Source organism: Oncorhynchus keta, chromosome 10, assembly GCF_023373465.1.
Source record: "Oncorhynchus keta strain PuntledgeMale-10-30-2019 chromosome 10, Oket_V2, whole genome shotgun sequence".
Lineage (NCBI taxonomy): Eukaryota > Metazoa > Chordata > Actinopteri > Salmoniformes > Salmonidae > Oncorhynchus > Oncorhynchus keta.
Window position 1 is genome coordinate 79,750,467 of NC_068430.1, and position 20,076 is coordinate 79,770,542.

The 20,076-nt window shown below is 45.5% G+C and overlaps 1 protein-coding gene across 1 annotated transcript in view; it reads right to left on the reverse strand.

The window, feature by feature from the left end:
- LOC127931952 (DDB1- and CUL4-associated factor 15-like) overlaps window positions 1-20,076 on the reverse strand; it is a 77,920-nt gene that overhangs the window by 33,001 nt on the left and 24,843 nt on the right. Inside the window, exon 6 of the mRNA XM_052526109.1 lies at window positions 5,064-5,225. Within this exon, the coding sequence (XP_052382069.1) occupies window positions 5,064-5,225 (162 nt within the window). The remainder of the gene's footprint in view (window positions 1-5,063; window positions 5,226-20,076) is intronic.

Sequence of the window (20,076 nt, forward strand, 5' to 3'; positions counted from 1 at the left end):
ACTAGACTAGTCATCATATCCCACAGGGGACTAGACTACATATCCCACAGGGGGACTAGTCATATCCCACAGGGGACTAGACTAGTCATATCCCACAGGGGACTAGACTAGTCATATCCCACAGGGGACTAGACTAGTCATATCCCACAGGGGACTAGACTAGTCATATCCCACAGGGGACTAGAGTCATATCCCACAGGGGACTAGAGTCATATCCCACAGGGGACTAGACTAGTCATATCCCACAGGGGACTAGACTAGTCATATCCCACAGGGGACTAGACTAGTCATATCCCACAGGGGACTAGACTGGTCATATCCCACAGGGGACCAGACTAGTCATATCCCACAGGGGACTAGACTAGTCATATCCCACAGGGGACTAGACTAGTCATATCCCACAGGGGACTAGACTAGTCATATCCCACAGGGGACTAGACTAGTCATATCCCACAGGGGACTAGACTAGTCATATCCCACAGGGGACTAGACTGGTCATATCCCACAGGGGACTGGTCATATCCCACAGGGGACATAGAGGTGATTAGTGTATATATAGAGGTGATTAGTGTATATAGAGGTGATTAGTGTATATATAGACTAGTCATATCCCACAGGGGACTAGACTGGTCATATCCCACAGGGGACTAGACTAGTCATATCCCACAGGGGACTAGACAGTCATATCCCACAGGGGACTAGACTGGTCATATCCCACAGGGGACTAGACTAGTCATATCCCACAGGGGACTAGACTAGTCATATCCCACAGGGGGACACAGGGGAGACTAGTCATATCCCACAGGGGACTAGTCATATCCCACAGGGGACTAGACTAGTCATATCCCACAGGGGACTAGACTAGTCATATCCCACAGGGGACTAGACTAGTCATATCCCACAGGGGACTAGACTAGTCATATCCCACAGGGGACTAGACTAGTCATATCCCACAGGGGACTAGACTAGTCATATCCCACAGGGGACTAGACTAGTCATATCCCACAGGGGACTAGACTAGTCATATCCCACAGGGGACTAGACTAGTCATATCCCACAGGGGACTAGACTAGTCATATCCCACAGGGGACTAGACTAGTCATATCCCACAGGGGACTAGACTAGTCATATCCCACAGGGGACTAGACTAGTCATATCCCACAGGGGACTAGACTAGTCATATCCCACAGGGGACTAGACTAGTCATATCCCACAGGGGACTAGACTAGTCATATCCCACAGGGGACTAGACTAGTCATATCCCACAGGGGACTAGACTAGTCATATCCCACAGGGGACTAGACTAGTCATATCCCACAGGGGACTAGACTAGTCATATCCCACAGGGGACTAGACTAGTCATATCCCACAGGGGACTAGACTAGTCATATCCCACAGGGGACTAGACTAGTCATATCCCACAGGGGACTAGACTAGTCATATCCCACAGGGGACTAGACTAGTCATATCCCACAGGGGACTAGACTAGTCATATCCCACAGGGGACTAGACTAGTCATATCCCACAGGGGGACTAGTCATATCCCACAGGGGACTAGACTAGTCATATCCCACACATCCCCGGGGACTAGACTAGTCATATCCCACAGGGGACTAGACTAGTCATATCCCACAGGGGACTGGACTAGTCATATCCCACAGGGGACTAGACTAGTCATATCCCACAGGGGACTAGACTAGTCATATCCCACACTAGGGGACTAGACTAGTCATATCCCACAGGGGACTAGACTAGTCATATCCCACAGGGGACTAGTCATCATCCCACAGGGACTAGACATATCCCACAGGGGACTGGACTAGTCATATCCCACAGGGGACTAGACTAGTCATATCCCACAGGGGACTAGACTAGTCATATCCCACAGGGGACTAGACTAGTCATATCCCACAGGGGACTAGACTAGTCATATCCCACAGGGGACTAGACTAGTCATATCCCACAGGGGACTAGACTAGTCATATCCCACAGGGGACTAGACTAGTCATATCCCACAGGGGACTAGACTAGTCATATCCCACAGGGGACTAGACTAGTCATATCCCACGGGGGACTAGACTAGTCATATCCCACAGGGGACTAGACTAGTCATATCCCACAGGGGACTAGACTTAGGGGACAGGGGACTAGACTAGTCATATCCCACAGGGGACTAGACTAGTCATATCCCACAGGGGACTAGACTAGTCATATCCCACAGGGGACTAGACTAGTCATATCCCACAGGGGACTAGACTAGTCATATCCCACGGGGGACTAGACTAGTCATATCCCACGGGGGACTAGACTAGTCATATCCCACGGGGGACTAGACTAGTCATATCCCACAGGGGACTAGACTAGTCATATCCCACGGGGGACTAGACTAGTCATATCCCACGGGGGACTAGACTAGTCATATCCCACGGGGGACTAGACTAGTCATATCCCACGGGGGACTAGACTAGTCATATCCCACAGGGGACTAGTCATATCCCACAGGGGACTAGACTAGTCATATCCCACAGGGGACTAGACTAGTCATATCCCACAGGGGACTAGACTAGTCATATCCCACAGGGACACAGGGGACTAGTCATATCCCACAGGGGACTAGACTAGTCATATCCCACAGGGGACTAGACTAGTCATATCCCACAGGGGACTAGACTAGTCATATCCCACAGGGGACTAGACTAGTCATATCCCACAGGGGGACTAGACTAGTCATATCCCACAGGGGACTAGACTAGTCATATCCCACAGGGGACTAGACTAGTCATATCCCACAGGGGACTAGACTAGTCATATCCCACAGGGGACTAGACTAGTCATATCCCACAGGGGACTAGACTAGTCATATCCCACAGGGGACTAGACTAGTCATATCCCACAGGGGACTAGACTAGTCATATCCCACAGGGGACTAGACATATCCCACAGGGGACTAGACTAGTCATATCCCACAGGGGACTAGACTAGTCATATCCCACAGGGGACCACAGGGGACTAGAGTCATATCCCACAGGGGACTAGACTAGTCATATCCCACAGGGGACTAGACTAGTCATATCCCACAGGGGACTAGACTAGTCATATCCCACAGGGGACTAGACTAGTCATATCCCACAGGGGACTAGACTAGTCATATCCCACAGGGGACTAGACTAGTCATATCCCACAGGGGACTAGACTAGTCATATCCCACAGGGGACTAGACTAGTCATATCCCACAGGGGACTAGACTAGTCATATCCCACAGGGGACTAGACTAGTCATATCCCACAGGGGACTAGACTAGTCATATCCCACAGGGGACTAGACTAGTCATATCCCACAGGGGACTAGACTAGTCATATCCCACAGGGGACTAGACTAGTCATATCCCACAGGGGACTAGACTAGTCATATCCCACAGGGGACTAGACTAGTCATATCCCACAGGGGACTAGTCATATCCCACAGGGGACTAGACTAGTCATATCCCACAGGGGACTAGACTAGTCATATCCCACAGGGGACTAGACTAGTCATATCCCACAGGGGACATATCCCACAGGGGACTAGACTAGTCATATCCCACAGGGGACTAGACTAGTCATATCCCACAGGGGACTAGACTAGTCATATCCCACAGGGGACTAGACTAGTCATATCCCACAGGGGACTAGACTAGTCATATCCCACAGGGGACTAGACTAGTCATATCCCACAGGGGACTAGACTAGTCATATCCCACAGGGACTAGACTAGTCATATCCCACAGGGGACTAGACTATCCCACAGGGGACTGGACTAGTCATATCCCACAGGGGACTAGACTAGTCATATCCCACAGGGGACTAGACTAGTCATATCCCACAGGGGACTAGACTAGTCATATCCCACAGGGGACTAGACTAGTCATATCCCACAGGGGACTAGTCATATCCCACAGGGGACTAGACTAGTCATATCCCACAGGGGACTAGACTAGTCATATCCCACAGGGGACTAGACTAGTCATATCCCACAGGGGACTAGACTAGTCATATCCCACAGGGGACTAGACTAGTCATATCCCACAGGGGACTAGACTAGTCATATCCCACAGGGGACTAGACTAGTCATATCCCACAGGGGGGACTAGGGGACTAGTCATATCCCACAGGGGACTAGACTAGTCATATCCCACAGGGGACTAGACATATCCCACAGGGGTCATATCCCACAGGGGACTAGTCATATCCCACAGGGGACTAGACTAGTCATATCCCACAGGGGACTAGACATATCCCACAGGGGTCATATCCCACAGGGGACTAGTCATATCCCACAGGGGACTCATATCCCAGTCATATCCCACAGGGGACTAGACTAGTCATATCCCACAGGGGACTTAGTCACATCCCACAGGGGACTTAGTCACATCCCACAGGGGACTTAGTCACATCCCACAGGGGACTTAGTCACATCCCACAGGGGACTTAGTCACATCCCACAGGGGACTTAGTCATATCCCACAGGGGACTTAGTCATATCCCACAGGGGACTTAGTCATATCCCACAGGGGACTTAGTCATATCCCACAGGGGACTTAGTCATATCCCACAGGGGACTTAGTCATATCCCACAGGGGACTTAGTCATATCCCACAGGGGACTTAGTCATATCCCACAGGGGACTTAGTCATATCCCACAGGGGACTTAGTCATATCCCACAGGGGACTTAGTCATATCCCACAGGGGACTTAGTCATATCCCACAGGGGACTTAGTCATATCCCACAGGGGAAGAAAGTCATATCCAACAGGGGACTTAGTCATATCCCCAGGGGACTTAGTCATATCCACACTAGTCCCACAGGGGAGAGAGTCATATCCCACAGGGGACTTAGTCATATCCCACAGGGACTTAGTCATACCCAGAAAGACTTAGTCATATCCCACAGGGGACTTAGTGGACTTGTCATATCCCACAGGGGACAGGGGATATTAGTCAGTCATGAATGAGACTGAAAGTTCCAGATCCCAGAGACCAGAAAGATGAAGTGTGTGTTCAGTGTGTGTTTGCGTTGTCTCTACCTGGACAGAGGGACACAGAGCAGGCCACCAGGGAATAGGAGGTGTTGAGGAAGATCACCTGGTCTTTCTTCAGCTGGAAGGCAGGCTGGAAGGTGGGGAAGGGATAGACCACCTGGTACCGACTGTTCAACATATAGCCATGTTCCAGACACTCTCCACTACCTACAGAGAGAGAGACTGTTCAACATATAGCCATGTTCCAGACACTCTCCACTACCTAGAGAGAGACTGTTCAACATATAACCATGTTCCAGACACTCTCCACTACCTGTTCAACATATAGCCATGTTCCAGAGACTGTTCAACACTATAACCATGTTCCAGACACTCTCCACTACCTAGAGAGAGACTGTTCAACATATACCATGTTCCAGACACTCTCCACTACCCTAGAGAGAGAGACTGTTCAACATATAACCATGTTCCAGACACTCCCACTACCTGGAGAGACTGTTCAACATATAACCATGTTCCAGACACTCTCCACTACCTAGAGAGAGAGAGACTGTTCAACATATAACCATGTTCCAGACACTCTCCACTACCTAGAGAGGAGAGACTGAGCCATGTTCCAGAGACTGACTGTTCAACATATAACCATGTTCCAGACACTCTCCACTACCTAGAGAGAGAGACTGTTCAACATATAACCATGTTCCAGACACTCTCCACTACCTACAGAGAGAGAGACTGTTCAACATATAACCATGTTCCAGACACTCTCCACTACCTAGTCAGAGAGAGAGACTGTTCAACATATAACCATGTTCCAGACACTCTCCACTACCTAGAGAGAGAGAGACTGTTCAACATATAACCATGTTCCAGACACTCTCCACTACCTACAGAGAGAGAGACTGTTCAACATATAACCATGTTCCAGACACTCTCCACTACCTAGAGAGAGAGACTGTTCAACATATAACCATGTTCCAGACACTCTCCACTACCTAGAGAGAGAGACTGTTCAACATATAACCATGTTCCAGACACTCTCCACTACCTAGAGAGAGAGAGACTGTTCAACATATAACCATGTTCCAGACACTCTCCACTACCTAGAGAGAGAGACTGTTCAACATATAACCATGTTCCAGACACTCTCCACTACCTAGAGAGAGAGACTGTTCAACATATAACCATGTTCCAGACACTCTCCACTACCTAGAGAGACTGTTCAACATATAGCCATGTTCCAGACACTCTCCACTACCTAGAGAGAGAGAGAGAGAGACTGTTCAACATATAACCATGTTCCAGACACTCTCCACTACCTAGAGAGACTGTTCAACATATAGCCATGTTCCAGACACTCTCCACTACCTAGAGAGAGAGAGACTGTTCAACATATAACCATGTTCCAGACACTCTCCACTACCTAGAGAGAGAGAGACTGTTCAACATATAGCCATGTTCCAGACACTCTCCACTACCTAGAGAGAGAGAGAGACTGTTCAACATATAACCATGTTCCAGACACTCTCCACTACCTAGAGAGAGACTGTTCAACATATAGCCATGTTCCAGACACTCTCCACTACCTAGAGAGAGACTGTTCAACATATAACCATGTTCCAGACACTCTCCACTACCTAGAGAGAGAGACTGTTCAACATATAACCATGTTCCAGACACTCTCCACTACCTAGAGAGAGAGACTGTTCAACATATAACCATGTTCCAGACACTCTCCACTACCTAGAGAGAGAGAGACTGTTCAACATATAGCCATGTTCCAGACACTCTCCACTACCTAGAGAGAGAGACTGTTCAACATATAACCATGTTCCAGACACTCTCCACTACCTAGAGAGAGAGACTGTTCAACATATAACCATGTTCCAGACACTCTCCACTACCTAGAGAGAGAGACTGTTCAACATATAACCATGTTCCAGACACTCTCCACTACCTAGAGAGACTGTTCAACATATAACCATGTTCCAGACACTCTCCACTACCTAGAGAGAGAGAGACTGTTCAACATATAACCATGTTCCAGACACTCTCCACTACCTAGAGAGAGAGACTGTTCAACATATAACCATGTTCCAGACACTCTCCACTACCTAGAGAGAGAGACTGTTCAACATATAACCATGTTCCAGACACTCTCCACTACCTAGAGAGAGAGAGACTGTTCAACATATAACCATGTTCCAGACACTCTCCACTACCTAGAGAGAGAGACTGTTCAACATATAACCATGTTCCAGACACTCTCCACTACCTAGAGAGAGAGAGACTGTTCAACATATAACCATGTTCCAGACACTCTCCACTACCTAGAGAGAGAGAGACTGTTCAACATATAACCATGTTCCAGACACTCTCCACTACCTAGAGAGAGAGAGACTGTTCAACATATAACCATGTTCCAGACACTCTCCACTACCTAGAGAGACTGTTCAACATATAGCCATGTTCCAGACACTCTCCACTACCTAGAGAGTTCCAGAGACTGTTCAACATATAACCATGTTCCAGACACTCTCCACTACCTAGAGAGAGAGAGACTGTTCAACATATAACCATGTTCCAGACACTCTCCACTACCTAGAGAGACTGTTCAACATATAACCATGTTCCAGACACTCTCCACTACCTAGAGAGAGAGACTGTTCAACATATAACCATGTTCCAGACACTCTCCACTACCTAGAGAGAGAGAGAGACTGTTCAACATATAGCCATGTTCCAGACACTCTCCACTACCTAGAGAGACTGTTCAACATATAGCCATGTTCCAGACACTCTCCACTACCTAGAGAGAGAGAGAGACTGTTCAACATATAACCATGTTCCAGACACTCTCCACTACCTAGAGAGAGAGAGACTGTTCAACATATAGCCATGTTCCAGACACTCTCCACTACCTAGAGAGAGAGACTGTTCAACATATAACCATGTTCCAGACACTCTCCACTACCTAGAGAGAGAGAGACTGTTCAACACCTACTCTCCACTACCTAGAGAGAGAGACTGTTCAACATATAACCATGTTCCAGACACTCTCCACTACCTAGAGAGAGACTGTTCAACATATAACCATGTTCCAGACACTCTCCACTACCTAGAGAGAGAGAGACTGTTCAACATATAACCATGTTCCAGACACTCTCCACTACCTAGAGAGAGAGACTGTTCAACATATAACCATGTTCCAGACACTCTCCACTACCTAGAGAGAGAGACTGTTCAACATATAACCATGTTCCAGACACTCTCCACTACCTAGAGAGAGAGAGACTGTTCAACATATAACCATGTTCCAGACACTCTCCACACTACTGTTCCTAACCATGTTCCAGAGAGAGAGACTGTTCAACATATAACCATGTTCCAGACACTCTCCACTACCTAGAGAGTTCAACATATAACCAGAGAGAGAGACTGTTCAACATATAACCATGTTCCAGACACTCTCCACTACCTAGAGAGAGAGAGACTGTTCAACATATAGCCATGTTCCAGACACTCTCCACTACCTAGAGAGAGAGAGAGACTGTTCAACATATAGCCATGTTCCAGACACTCTCCACTACCTACAGAGACTGTTCAACATATAACCATGTTCCAGACACTCTCCACTACCTAGAGAGAGAGAGACTGTTCAACATATAACCATGTTCCAGACACTCTCCACTACCTAGAGAGAGAGAGACTGTTCAACATATAACCATGTTCCAGACACTCTCCACTACCTAGAGAGAGAGAGACTGTTCAACATATAACCATGTTCCAGACACTCTCCACTACCTAGAGAGACTGTTCAACATATAACCATGTTCCAGACACTCTCCACTACCTAGAGAGAGAGAGACTGTTCAACATATAACCATGTTCCAGACACTCTCCACTACCTAGAGAGACTGTTCAACATATAACCATGTTCCAGACACTCTCCACTACCTAGAGAGAGAGAGACTGTTCAACATATAACCATGTTCCAGACACTCTCCACTACCTAGAGAGACTGTTCAACATATAACCATGTTCCAGACACTCTCCACTACCTAGAGAGAGAGACTGTTCAACATATAACCATGTTCCAGACACTCTCCACTACCTAGAGAGAGACTGTTCAACATATAACCATGTTCCAGACACTCTCCACTACCTAGAGAGACTGTTCAACATATAGAGACTGTTCAACATATAACCATGTTCCAGACACTCTCCACTACCTAGAGAGAGAGACTGTTCAACATATAACCATGTTCCAGACACTCTCCACTACCTAGAGAGAGAGAGACTGTTCAACATATAACCATGTTCCAGACACTCTCCACTACCTAGAGAGAGACTGTTCAACATATAACCATGTTCCAGACACTCTCCACTACCTAGAGAGAGAGACTGTTCAACATATAACCATGTTCCAGACACTCTCCACTACCTAGAGAGAGAGAGACTGTTCAACATATAACCATGTTCCAGACACTCTCCACTACCTAGAGAGACTGTTCAACATATAACCATGTTCCAGACACTCTCCACTACCTAGAGAGAGAGAGACTGTTCAACATATAACCATGTTCCAGACACTCTCCACTACCTAGAGAGACTGTTCAACATATAACCATGTTCCAGACACTCTCCACTACCTAGAGAGAGAGACTGTTCAACATATAACCATGTTCCAGACACTCTCCACTACCTAGAGAGAGACTGTTCAACATATAACCATGTTCCAGACACTCTCCACTACCTAGAGAGAGAGACTGTTCAACATATAACCATGTTCCAGACACTCTCCACTACCTAGAGAGAGAGACTGTTCAACATATAACCATGTTCCAGACACTCTCCACTACCTAGAGAGAGAGAGACATATAACCATGTTCAACATATAACCATGTTCAGACATATAACCATGTTCCCACTACCTACCAGAGAGAGAGACTGTTCAACATATAACCATGTTCCAGACACTCTCCACTACCTAGAGAGAGAGAGACTGTTCAACATATAACCATGTTCCAGACACTCTCCACTACCTAGAGAGAGAGAGAGACTGTTCAACATATAACCATGTTCCAGACACTCTCCACTACCTAGAGAGAGACTGTTCAACATATAGCCATGTTCCAGACACTCTCCACTACCTAGAGAGAGAGAGAGAGACTGTTCAACATATAGCCATGTTCCAGACACTCTCCACTACCTAGAGAGACTGTTCAACATATAACCATGTTCCAGACACTCTCCACTACCTAGAGAGAGAGAGACTGTTCAACATATAACCATGTTCCAGACACTCTCCACTACCTAGAGAGAGAGAGACTGTTTCAACATATAGCCATGTTCCAGACACTCTCCACTACCTAGAGAGAGACTGTTCAACATATAACCATGTTCCAGACACTCTCCACTACCTAGAGAGAGAGACTGTTCAACATATAACCATGTTCCAGACACTCTCCACTACCTAGAGAGAGAGACTGTTCAACATATAACCATGTTCCAGACACTCTCCACTACCTAGAGAGAGAGAGAGACTGTTCAACATATAACCATGTTCCAGACACTCTCCACTACCTAGAGAGAGAGACTGTTCAACATATAACCATGTTCCAGACACTCTCCACTACCTAGAGAGAGAGAGACTGTTCAACATATAACCATGTTCCAGACACTCTCCACTACCTAGAGAGAGAGACTGTTCAACATATAACCATGTTCCAGACACTCTCCACTACCTAGAGAGAGAGAGAGACTGTTCAACATATAACCATGTTCCAGACACTCTCCACTACCTAGAGAGAGAGACATAGACTGTTCAACATATAACCATGTTCATGTTCAGACACTCTCCACTACCTAGAGAGAGAGAGACTGTTCAACATATAACCATGTTCCAGACACTGTTCTCCAGACACTCTCCACTACCTAGAGAGAGAGAGACTGTTCAACATATAGCCATGTTCCAGACACTCTCCACTACCTAGAGAGAGAGAGACTGTTCAACATATAACCATGTTCCAGACACTCTCCACTACCTAGAGAGAGAGAGACTGTTCAACATATAACCATGTTCCAGACACTCTCCACTACCTAGAGAGAGAGAGACTGTTCAACATATAACCATGTTCCAGACACTCTCCACTACCTAGAGAGAGACTGTTCAACATATAACCATGTTCCAGACACTCTCCACTACCTAGAGAGAGAGACTGTTCAACATATAACCATGTTCCAGACACTCTCCACTACCTAGAGAGAGAGAGACTGTTCAACATATAACCATGTTCCAGACACTCTCCACTACCTAGAGAGAGACTGTTCAACATATAACCAAGTTCCAGACACTCTCCACTACCTAGAGAGAGAGACTGTTCAACATATAACCATGTTCCAGACACTCTCCACTACCTAGAGAGAGAGAGACTGTTCAACATATAACCATGTTCCAGACACTCTCCACTACCTAGAGAGAGAGACTGTTCAACATATAACCATGTTCCAGACACTCTCCACTACCATATAACCATGTTCCAGACACTCTCCACTAGAGAGAGACTGTTCAACATATAACCATGTTCCAGACACTCTCCACTACCTAGAGAGAGAGAGACTGTTCAACATATAACCATGTTCCAGACACTCTCCACTACCTAGAGAGAGAGAGACTGTTCAACATATAACCATGTTCCAGACACTCTCCACTACCTAGAGAGAGAGACTGTTCAACATATAACCATGTTCCAGACACTCTCCACTACCTACAGAGAGAGACTGTTCAACATATAACCATGTTCCAGACACTCTCCACTACCTAGAGAGAGAGACTGTTCAACATATAACCATGTTCCAGAGACTGTTCAACATCCACTACCTAGAGAGAGAGAGACTGTTCAACATATAACCATGTTCCAGACACTCTCCACTACCTAGAGAGAGAGAGACTGTTCAACATATAGACTGTTCAACATATAACCATGTTCCAGACACCATCTCCACTACCTAGAGAGAGAGACTGTTCAACATATAACCATGTTCCAGACACTCTCCACTACCTAGAGAGAGAGAGACTGTTCAACATATAACCATGTTCCAGACACTCTCCACTACCTAGAGAGAGAGAGACTGTTCAACATATAACCATGTTCCAGACACTCTCCACTACCTAGAGAGAGAGACTGTTCAACATATAACCATGTTCCAGACACTCTCCACTACCTAGAGAGAGAGACTGTTCAACATATAACCATGTTCCAGACACTCTCCACTACCTAGAGAGAGAGACTGTTCAACATATAACCATGTTCCAGACACTCTCCACTACCCAGAGAGAGAGACTGTTCAACATATAACCATGTTCCAGACACTCTCCACTACCTAGAGAGAGAGACTGTTCAACATATAACCATGTTCCAGACACTCTCCAGACACCTAGAGAGAGAGAGACTGTTCAACATATAACCATGTTCCAGACACTCTCCACTACCTAGAGAGAGAGAGACTGTTCAACATATAACCATGTTCCAGACACTCTCCACTACCTAGAGAGAGAGAGACTGTTCAACATATAACCATGTTCCAGACACTCTCCACTACCTAGAGAGAGACTGTTCAACATATAACCATGTTCCAGACACTCTCCACTACCTAGAGAGAGAGACTGTTCAACATATAACCATGTTCCAGACACTCTCCACTACCTAGAGAGAGAGAGACTGTTCAACATATAGCCATGTTCCAGACACTCTCCACTACCTAGAGAGAGAGAGACTGTTCAACATATAACCATGTTCCAGACACTCTCCACTACCTAGAGAGAGAGAGACTGTTCAACATATAACCATATAACCATCAACATATCCAGACACTCTCCACTACCTAGAGAGAGAGAGACTGTTCAACATATAACCATGTTCCAGACACTCTCCACTACCTAGAGAGTTCAACATAGAGAGAGACTGTTCAACATATAACCATGTTCCAGACACTCTCCACTACCTAGAGAGAGAGACTGTTCAACATATAACCATGTTCCAGACACTCTCCACTACCTAGAGAGAGAGAGACTGTTCAACATATAACCATGTTCCAGACACTCTCCACTACCTAGAGAGAGAGACTGTTCAACATATAACCATGTTCCAGACACTCTCCACTACCTAGAGAGAGAGACTGTTCAACATATAACCATGTTAACCATGTTCCAGACACTCTCCACTACCTAGAGAGAGAGACTGTTCAACATATAACCATGTTCCAGACACTCTCCACTACCTAGAGAGAGAGAGACTGTTCAACATATAACCATGTTCCAGACACTCTCCACTACCTAGAGAGAGAGAGAGACTGTTCAACATATAACCATGTTCCAGACACTCTCCACTCCACTACCTAGAGAGAGAGAGACTGTTCAACATATAACCATGTTCCAGACACTCTCCACTACCTACAGAGAGAGAGACTGTTCAACATATAACCATGTTCCAGACACTCTCCACTACCTACAGAGAGAGAGAGACTGTTCAACATATAACCATGTTCCAGACACTCTCCACTACCAGAGAGAGAGAGACTGTTCAACATATAACCATGTTCCAGACACTCTCCACTACCTAGAGAGAGAGACTGTTCAACATATAACCATGTTCCAGACACTCTCCACTACCTAGAGAGAGAGAGAGACTGTTCAACATATAACCATGTTCCAGACACTCTCCACTACCTAGAGAGAGAGAGACTGTTCAACATATAACCATGTTCCAGACACTCTCCACTACCTAACCATGTTCAGAGAGAGACTGTTCAACATATAACCATGTTCCAGACACATCTCCACTACCTAGAGAGAGAGACTGTTCAACATATAACCATGTTCCAGACACTCTCCACTACCTAGAGAGAGAGACTGTTCAACATATAACCATGTTCCAGACACTCTCCACTACCTAGAGAGAGAGACTGTTCAACATATAACCATGTTCCAGACACTCTCCACTACCTACAGAGAGAGAGACTGTTCAACATATAACCATGTTCCAGACACTCTCCACTACCTACAGAGAGAGAGACTGTTCAACATATAGCCATGTTCCAGACACTCTCCACTACCTACAGAGAGAGAGAGACTGTTCAACATATAACCATGTTCCAGACACTCTCCACTACCTAGAGAGAGAGAGAGAGACTGTTCAACATATAGCCATGTTCCAGACACTCTCCACTACCTAGAGAGAGAGAGACTGTTCAACATATAACCATGTTCCAGACACTCTCCACTACCTAGAGAGAGAGAGACTGTTCAACATATAGCCATGTTCCAGACACTCTCCACTACCTAGAGAGACTGTTCAACATATAGCCATGTTCCAGACACTCTCCACTACCTAGAGAGAGAGAGACTGTTCAACATATAGCCATGTTCCAGACACTCTCCACTACCTAGAGAGAGACTGTTCAACATATAGCCATGTTCCAGACACTCTCCACTACCTAGAGAGAGAGAGAGACTGTTCAACATATAGCCATGTTCCAGACACTCTCCACTACCTACAGAGACTGTTCAACATATAACCATGTTCCAGACACTCTCCACTACCTAGAGAGAGAGAGACTGTTCAACATATAACCATGTTCCAGACACTCTCCACTACCTAGAGAGAGAGAGACTGTTCAACATATAACCATGTTCCAGACACTCTCCACTACCTAGAGAGAGACTGTTCAACATATAACCAAGTTCCAGACACTCTCCAGAGAGAGACTGTTCAACATATAACCATGTTCCAGACACTCTCCACTACCTAGAGAGAGACTGTTCAACATATAACCATGTTCCAGACACTCTCCACTACCTAGAGAGACTGTTCAACATATAACCATGTTCCAGACACTCTCCACTACCTAGAGAGAGAGAGAGACTGTTCAACATATAACCATGTTCCAGACACTCTCCACTACCTAGAGAGACTGTTCAACATATAACCATGTTCCAGACACTCTCCACTACCTAGAGAGAGAGAGAGAGACTGTTCAACATATAGCCAGCCATGTTCCAGACACTCTCCACTACCTAGAGAGAGACTGTTCAACATATAGCCATGTTCCAGACACTCTCCACTACCTAGAGAGAGAGAGACTGTTCAACATATAGCCATGTTCCAGACACTCTCCACTACCTACAGAGAGAGAGACTGTTCAACATATAACCATGTTCCAGACACTCTCCACTACCTACAGAGAGAGAGACTGTTCAACATATAGCCATGTTCCAGACACTCTCCACTACCTACAGAGAGAGAGAGACTGTTCAACATATAGCCATGTTCCAGACACTCTCCACTACCTAGAGAGAGAGAGAGAGAGACTGTTCAACATATTGCCATGTTCCAGACACTCTCCACTACCTACAGAGAGAGAGACTGTTCAACATATAACCATGTTCCAGACACTCTCCACTACCTACAGAGAGAGAGACTGTTCAACATATAACCATGTTCCAGACACTCTCCACTACCTAGAGAGAGAGAGACTGTTCAACATATAGCCATGTTCCAGACACTCTCCACTACCTAGAGAGAGAGAGACTGTTCAACATATAACCATGTTCCAGACACTCTCCACTACCTAGAGAGAGAGAGAGAGACTGTTCAACATATAACCATGTTCCAGACACTCTCCACTACCTAGAGAGAGACTGTTCAACATATAGCCATGTTCCAGACACTCTCCACTACCTAGAGAGAGAGAGACTGTTCAACATATAACCATGTTCCAGACACTCTCCACTACCTAGAGAGAGAGAGACTGTTCAACATATAACCATGTTCCAGACACTCTCCACTACCTAGAGAGAGAGAGACTGTTCAACATATAGCCATGTTCCAGACACTCTCCACTACCTACAGAGACTGTTCAACATATAACCATGTTCCAGACACTCTCCACTACCTAGAGAGAGAGAGACTGTTCAACATATAACCATGTTCCAGACACCTCTCCACTACCTAGAGAGACTGTTCAACATATAACCATGTTCCAGACACTCTCCACTACCTAGAGAGAGAGACTGTTCAACATATAACCATGAGAGAGAGACTGTTCAACATATAACCATGTTCCAGACACTCTCCACTACCTAGAGAGAGAGAGACTGTTCAACATATAACCATGTTCCAGAGAGACTGTTCAACATATAGCCATGTTCCAGACACTCTCCACTACCTAGAGAGAGAGAGAGACTGTTCAACATATAACCATGTTCCAGACACTCTCCACTACCTAGAGAGAGAGAGACTGTTCAACATATAACCATGTTCCAGACACTCTCCACTACCTAGAGAGAGAGAGACTGTTCAACATATAACCATGTTCCAGACACTCTCCACTACCTAGAGAGAGAGAGACTGTTCAACATATAGCCATGTTCCAGACACTCTCCACTACCTAGAGAGAGAGACTGTTCAACATATAGCCATGTTCCAGACACTCTCCACTACCTAGAGAGAGAGAGACTGTTCAACATATAACCATGTTCCAGACACTCTCCACTACCTACAGAGAGAGAGACTGTTCAACATATAACCATGTTCATATAACCATGTTCCAGACACTCTCCACTACCTAGAGAGAGAGAGACTGTTCAACATATAACCATGTTCCAGACACTCTCCACTACCTAGAGAGAGAGACTGTTCAACATATAACCATGTTCCAGACACTCTCCACTACCTAGAGAGAGAGAGAGACTGTTCAACATATAACCATGTTCCAGACACTCTCCACTACCTATAACCATGAGAGAGAGACTGTTCAACATATAACCATGTTCCAGACACTCTCCACTACCTAGAGAGAGAGAGAGACTGTTCAACATATAACCATGTTCCAGACACTCTCCACTACCTAGAGAGAGAGACTGTTCAACATATAACCATGTTCCAGACACTCTCCACTACCTAGAGAGAGAGACTGTTCAACATATAACCATGTTCCAGACACTACCTAGAGAGAGAGAGACTGTTCAACATATAACCATGTTCCAGACACTCTCCACTACCTAGAGAGAGAGAGACTGTTCAACATATAACCATGTTCCAGACACTCTCCACTACCTACAGAGAGAGAGACTGTTCAACATATAACCATGTTCCAGACACTCTCCACTACCTAGAGAGAGAGAGACTGTTCAACATATAACCATGTTCCAGACACTCTCCACTACCTCCAGAGAGAGAGACTGTTCAACATATAACCATGTTCCTAGAGAGAGACTGTTCAACATATAACCATGTTCCACTACCTAGAGAGAGAGACTGTTCAACATATAACCATGTTCCAGACACTCTCCACTACCTACAGAGAGAGAGACTGTTCAACATATAGCCATGTTCCAGACACTCTCCACTACCTAGAGAGAGAGACTGTTCAACATATAACCATGTTCCAGACACTCTCCACTACCTAGAGAGAGAGAGACTGTTCAACATATAGCCATGTTCCAGACACTCTCCACTACCTACAGAGAGAGAGAGACTGTTCAACATATAGCCATGTTCCAGACACTCTCCACTACCTAGAGAGAGAGAGACTGTTCAACATATAGCCATGTTCCAGACACTCTCCACTACCTACAGAGAGAGAGACTGTTCAACATATAACCATGTTCCAGACACTCTCCACTACCTAGAGAGAGAGACTGTTCAACATAGAGAGAGAGACTGTTCAATAACCATGTTCCAGACACTCTCCACTACCTAGAGAGAGAGAGACTGTTCAACATATAACCATGTTCCAGACACTCTCCACTACCTAGAGAGACTGTTCAACATATAACCATGTTCCAGAGAGAGAGAGAGACTGTTCAACATATAACCATGTTCCAGACACTCTCCACTACTAGAGAGAGAGAGTTCAACATATAACCATGTTCCAGAGAGAGACTGTTCAACATATAACCATGTTCCAGACACTCTCCACTACCTAGAGAGAGAGAGACTGTTCAACATATAACCATGTTCCAGACACTCTCCACTACCTAGAGAGAGAGGACTGTTCAACATATAACCATGTTCCAGACACTCTCCACTACCTAGAGAGAGAGAGACTGTTCAACATATAACCATGTTCCAGACACTCTCCACTACCTAGAGAGAGAGAGACTGTTCAACATATAGCCATGTTCCAGACACTCTCCACTACCTAGAGAGAGAGAGACTGTTCAACATATAGCCATGTTCCAGACACTCTCCACTACCTAGAGAGAGAGAGACTGTTCAACATATAACCATGTTCCAGACACTCTCCACTACCTAGAGAGAGAGAGACTGTTCAACATATAACCATGTTCCAGACACTCTCCACTACCTAGAGAGAGAGAGAGACTGTTCAACATATAACCATGTTCCAGACACTCTCCACTACCTAGAGAGAGAGAGACTGTTCAACATATAGCCATGTTCCAGACACTCTCCACTACCTAGAGAGAGAGACTGTTCAACATATAACCATGTTCCAGACACTCTCCACTACCTAGAGAGAGAGACTGTTCAACATATAACCATGTTCCAGACACTGTTCATATAACCACTACCCAGACACTCTCCACTAGAGAGAGACTGTTCAACATATAACCATGTTCCAGACACTCTCCACTACCTAGAGAGAGAGAGACTGTTCAACATATAACCATGTTCCAGACACTCTCCACTACCTAGAGAGAGAGAGACTGTTCAACATATAACCATGTTCCAGACACTCTCCACTACCTAGAGAGAGAGAGACTGTTCAACATATAACCATGTTCCAGACACTCTACCTAGAGAGACTACCTAGAGAGAGAGACTGTTCAACATATAACCATGTTCCAGACACTCTCCACTACCTAGAGAGACTGTTCAACATATAACCATGTTCCAGACACTCTCCACTACCTAGAGAGAGAGAGACTGTTCAACATATAACCATGTTCCAGACACTCTCCACTACCTAGAGAGACTGTTCAACATATAACCATGTTCCAGACACTCTCCACTACCTAGAGAGAGAGAGAGACTGTTCAACATATAACCATGTTCCAGACACTCTCCACTACCTAGAGAGACTGTTCAACATATAACCATGTTCCAGACACTCTCCACTACCTAGAGAGAGAGAGACTCAACATTCAACATATAGAGAGACCATATGTTCCAGACACTCTCCACTACCTAGAGAGAGAGACTGTTCAACATATAACCATGTTCCAGACACTCTCCACTACCTACAGAGAGAGAGACTGTTCAACATATAACCATGTTCCAGACACTCTCCACTACCTAGAGAGAGAGACTGTTCAACATATAACCATGTTCCAGACACTCTCCACTACCTAGAGAGAGAGAGACTGTTCAACATATAACCATGTTCCAGACACTCTCCACTACCTACAGAGAGAGAGACTGTTCAACATATAACCATGTTCCAGACACTCTCCACTACCTAGAGAGAGAGACTGTTCAACATATAACCATGTTCCAGACACTAGAGAGAGAGAGACTCCACTACCTAGACTAGAGAGAGACTGTTCAACATATAACCATGTTCCAGACACTCTCCACTACCTAGAGAGAGAGAGACTGTTCAACATATAACCATGTTCCAGACACTCTCCACTACCTAGAGAGAGAGACTGTTCAACATATAGCCATGTTCCAGACACTCTCCACTACCGAGAGAGACTGTTCAACATATAGCCATGTTCCAGACACTCTCCACTACCTAGAGAGAGAGAGACTGTTCAACATATAACCATGTTCCAGACACTCTCCACTACCTAGAGAGAGAGACTGTTCAACATATAGCCATGTTCCAGACACTCTCCACTACCTAGAGAGAGAGAGACTGTTCAACATATAGCCATGTTCCAGACACTCTCCACTACCTAGAGAGAGAGACTGTTCAACATATAACCATGTTCCAGACACTCTCCACTACCTACAGAGAGAGAGACTGTTCAACATATAACCATGTTCCAGACACTCTCCACTACCTAGAGAGAGAGACTGTTCAACAT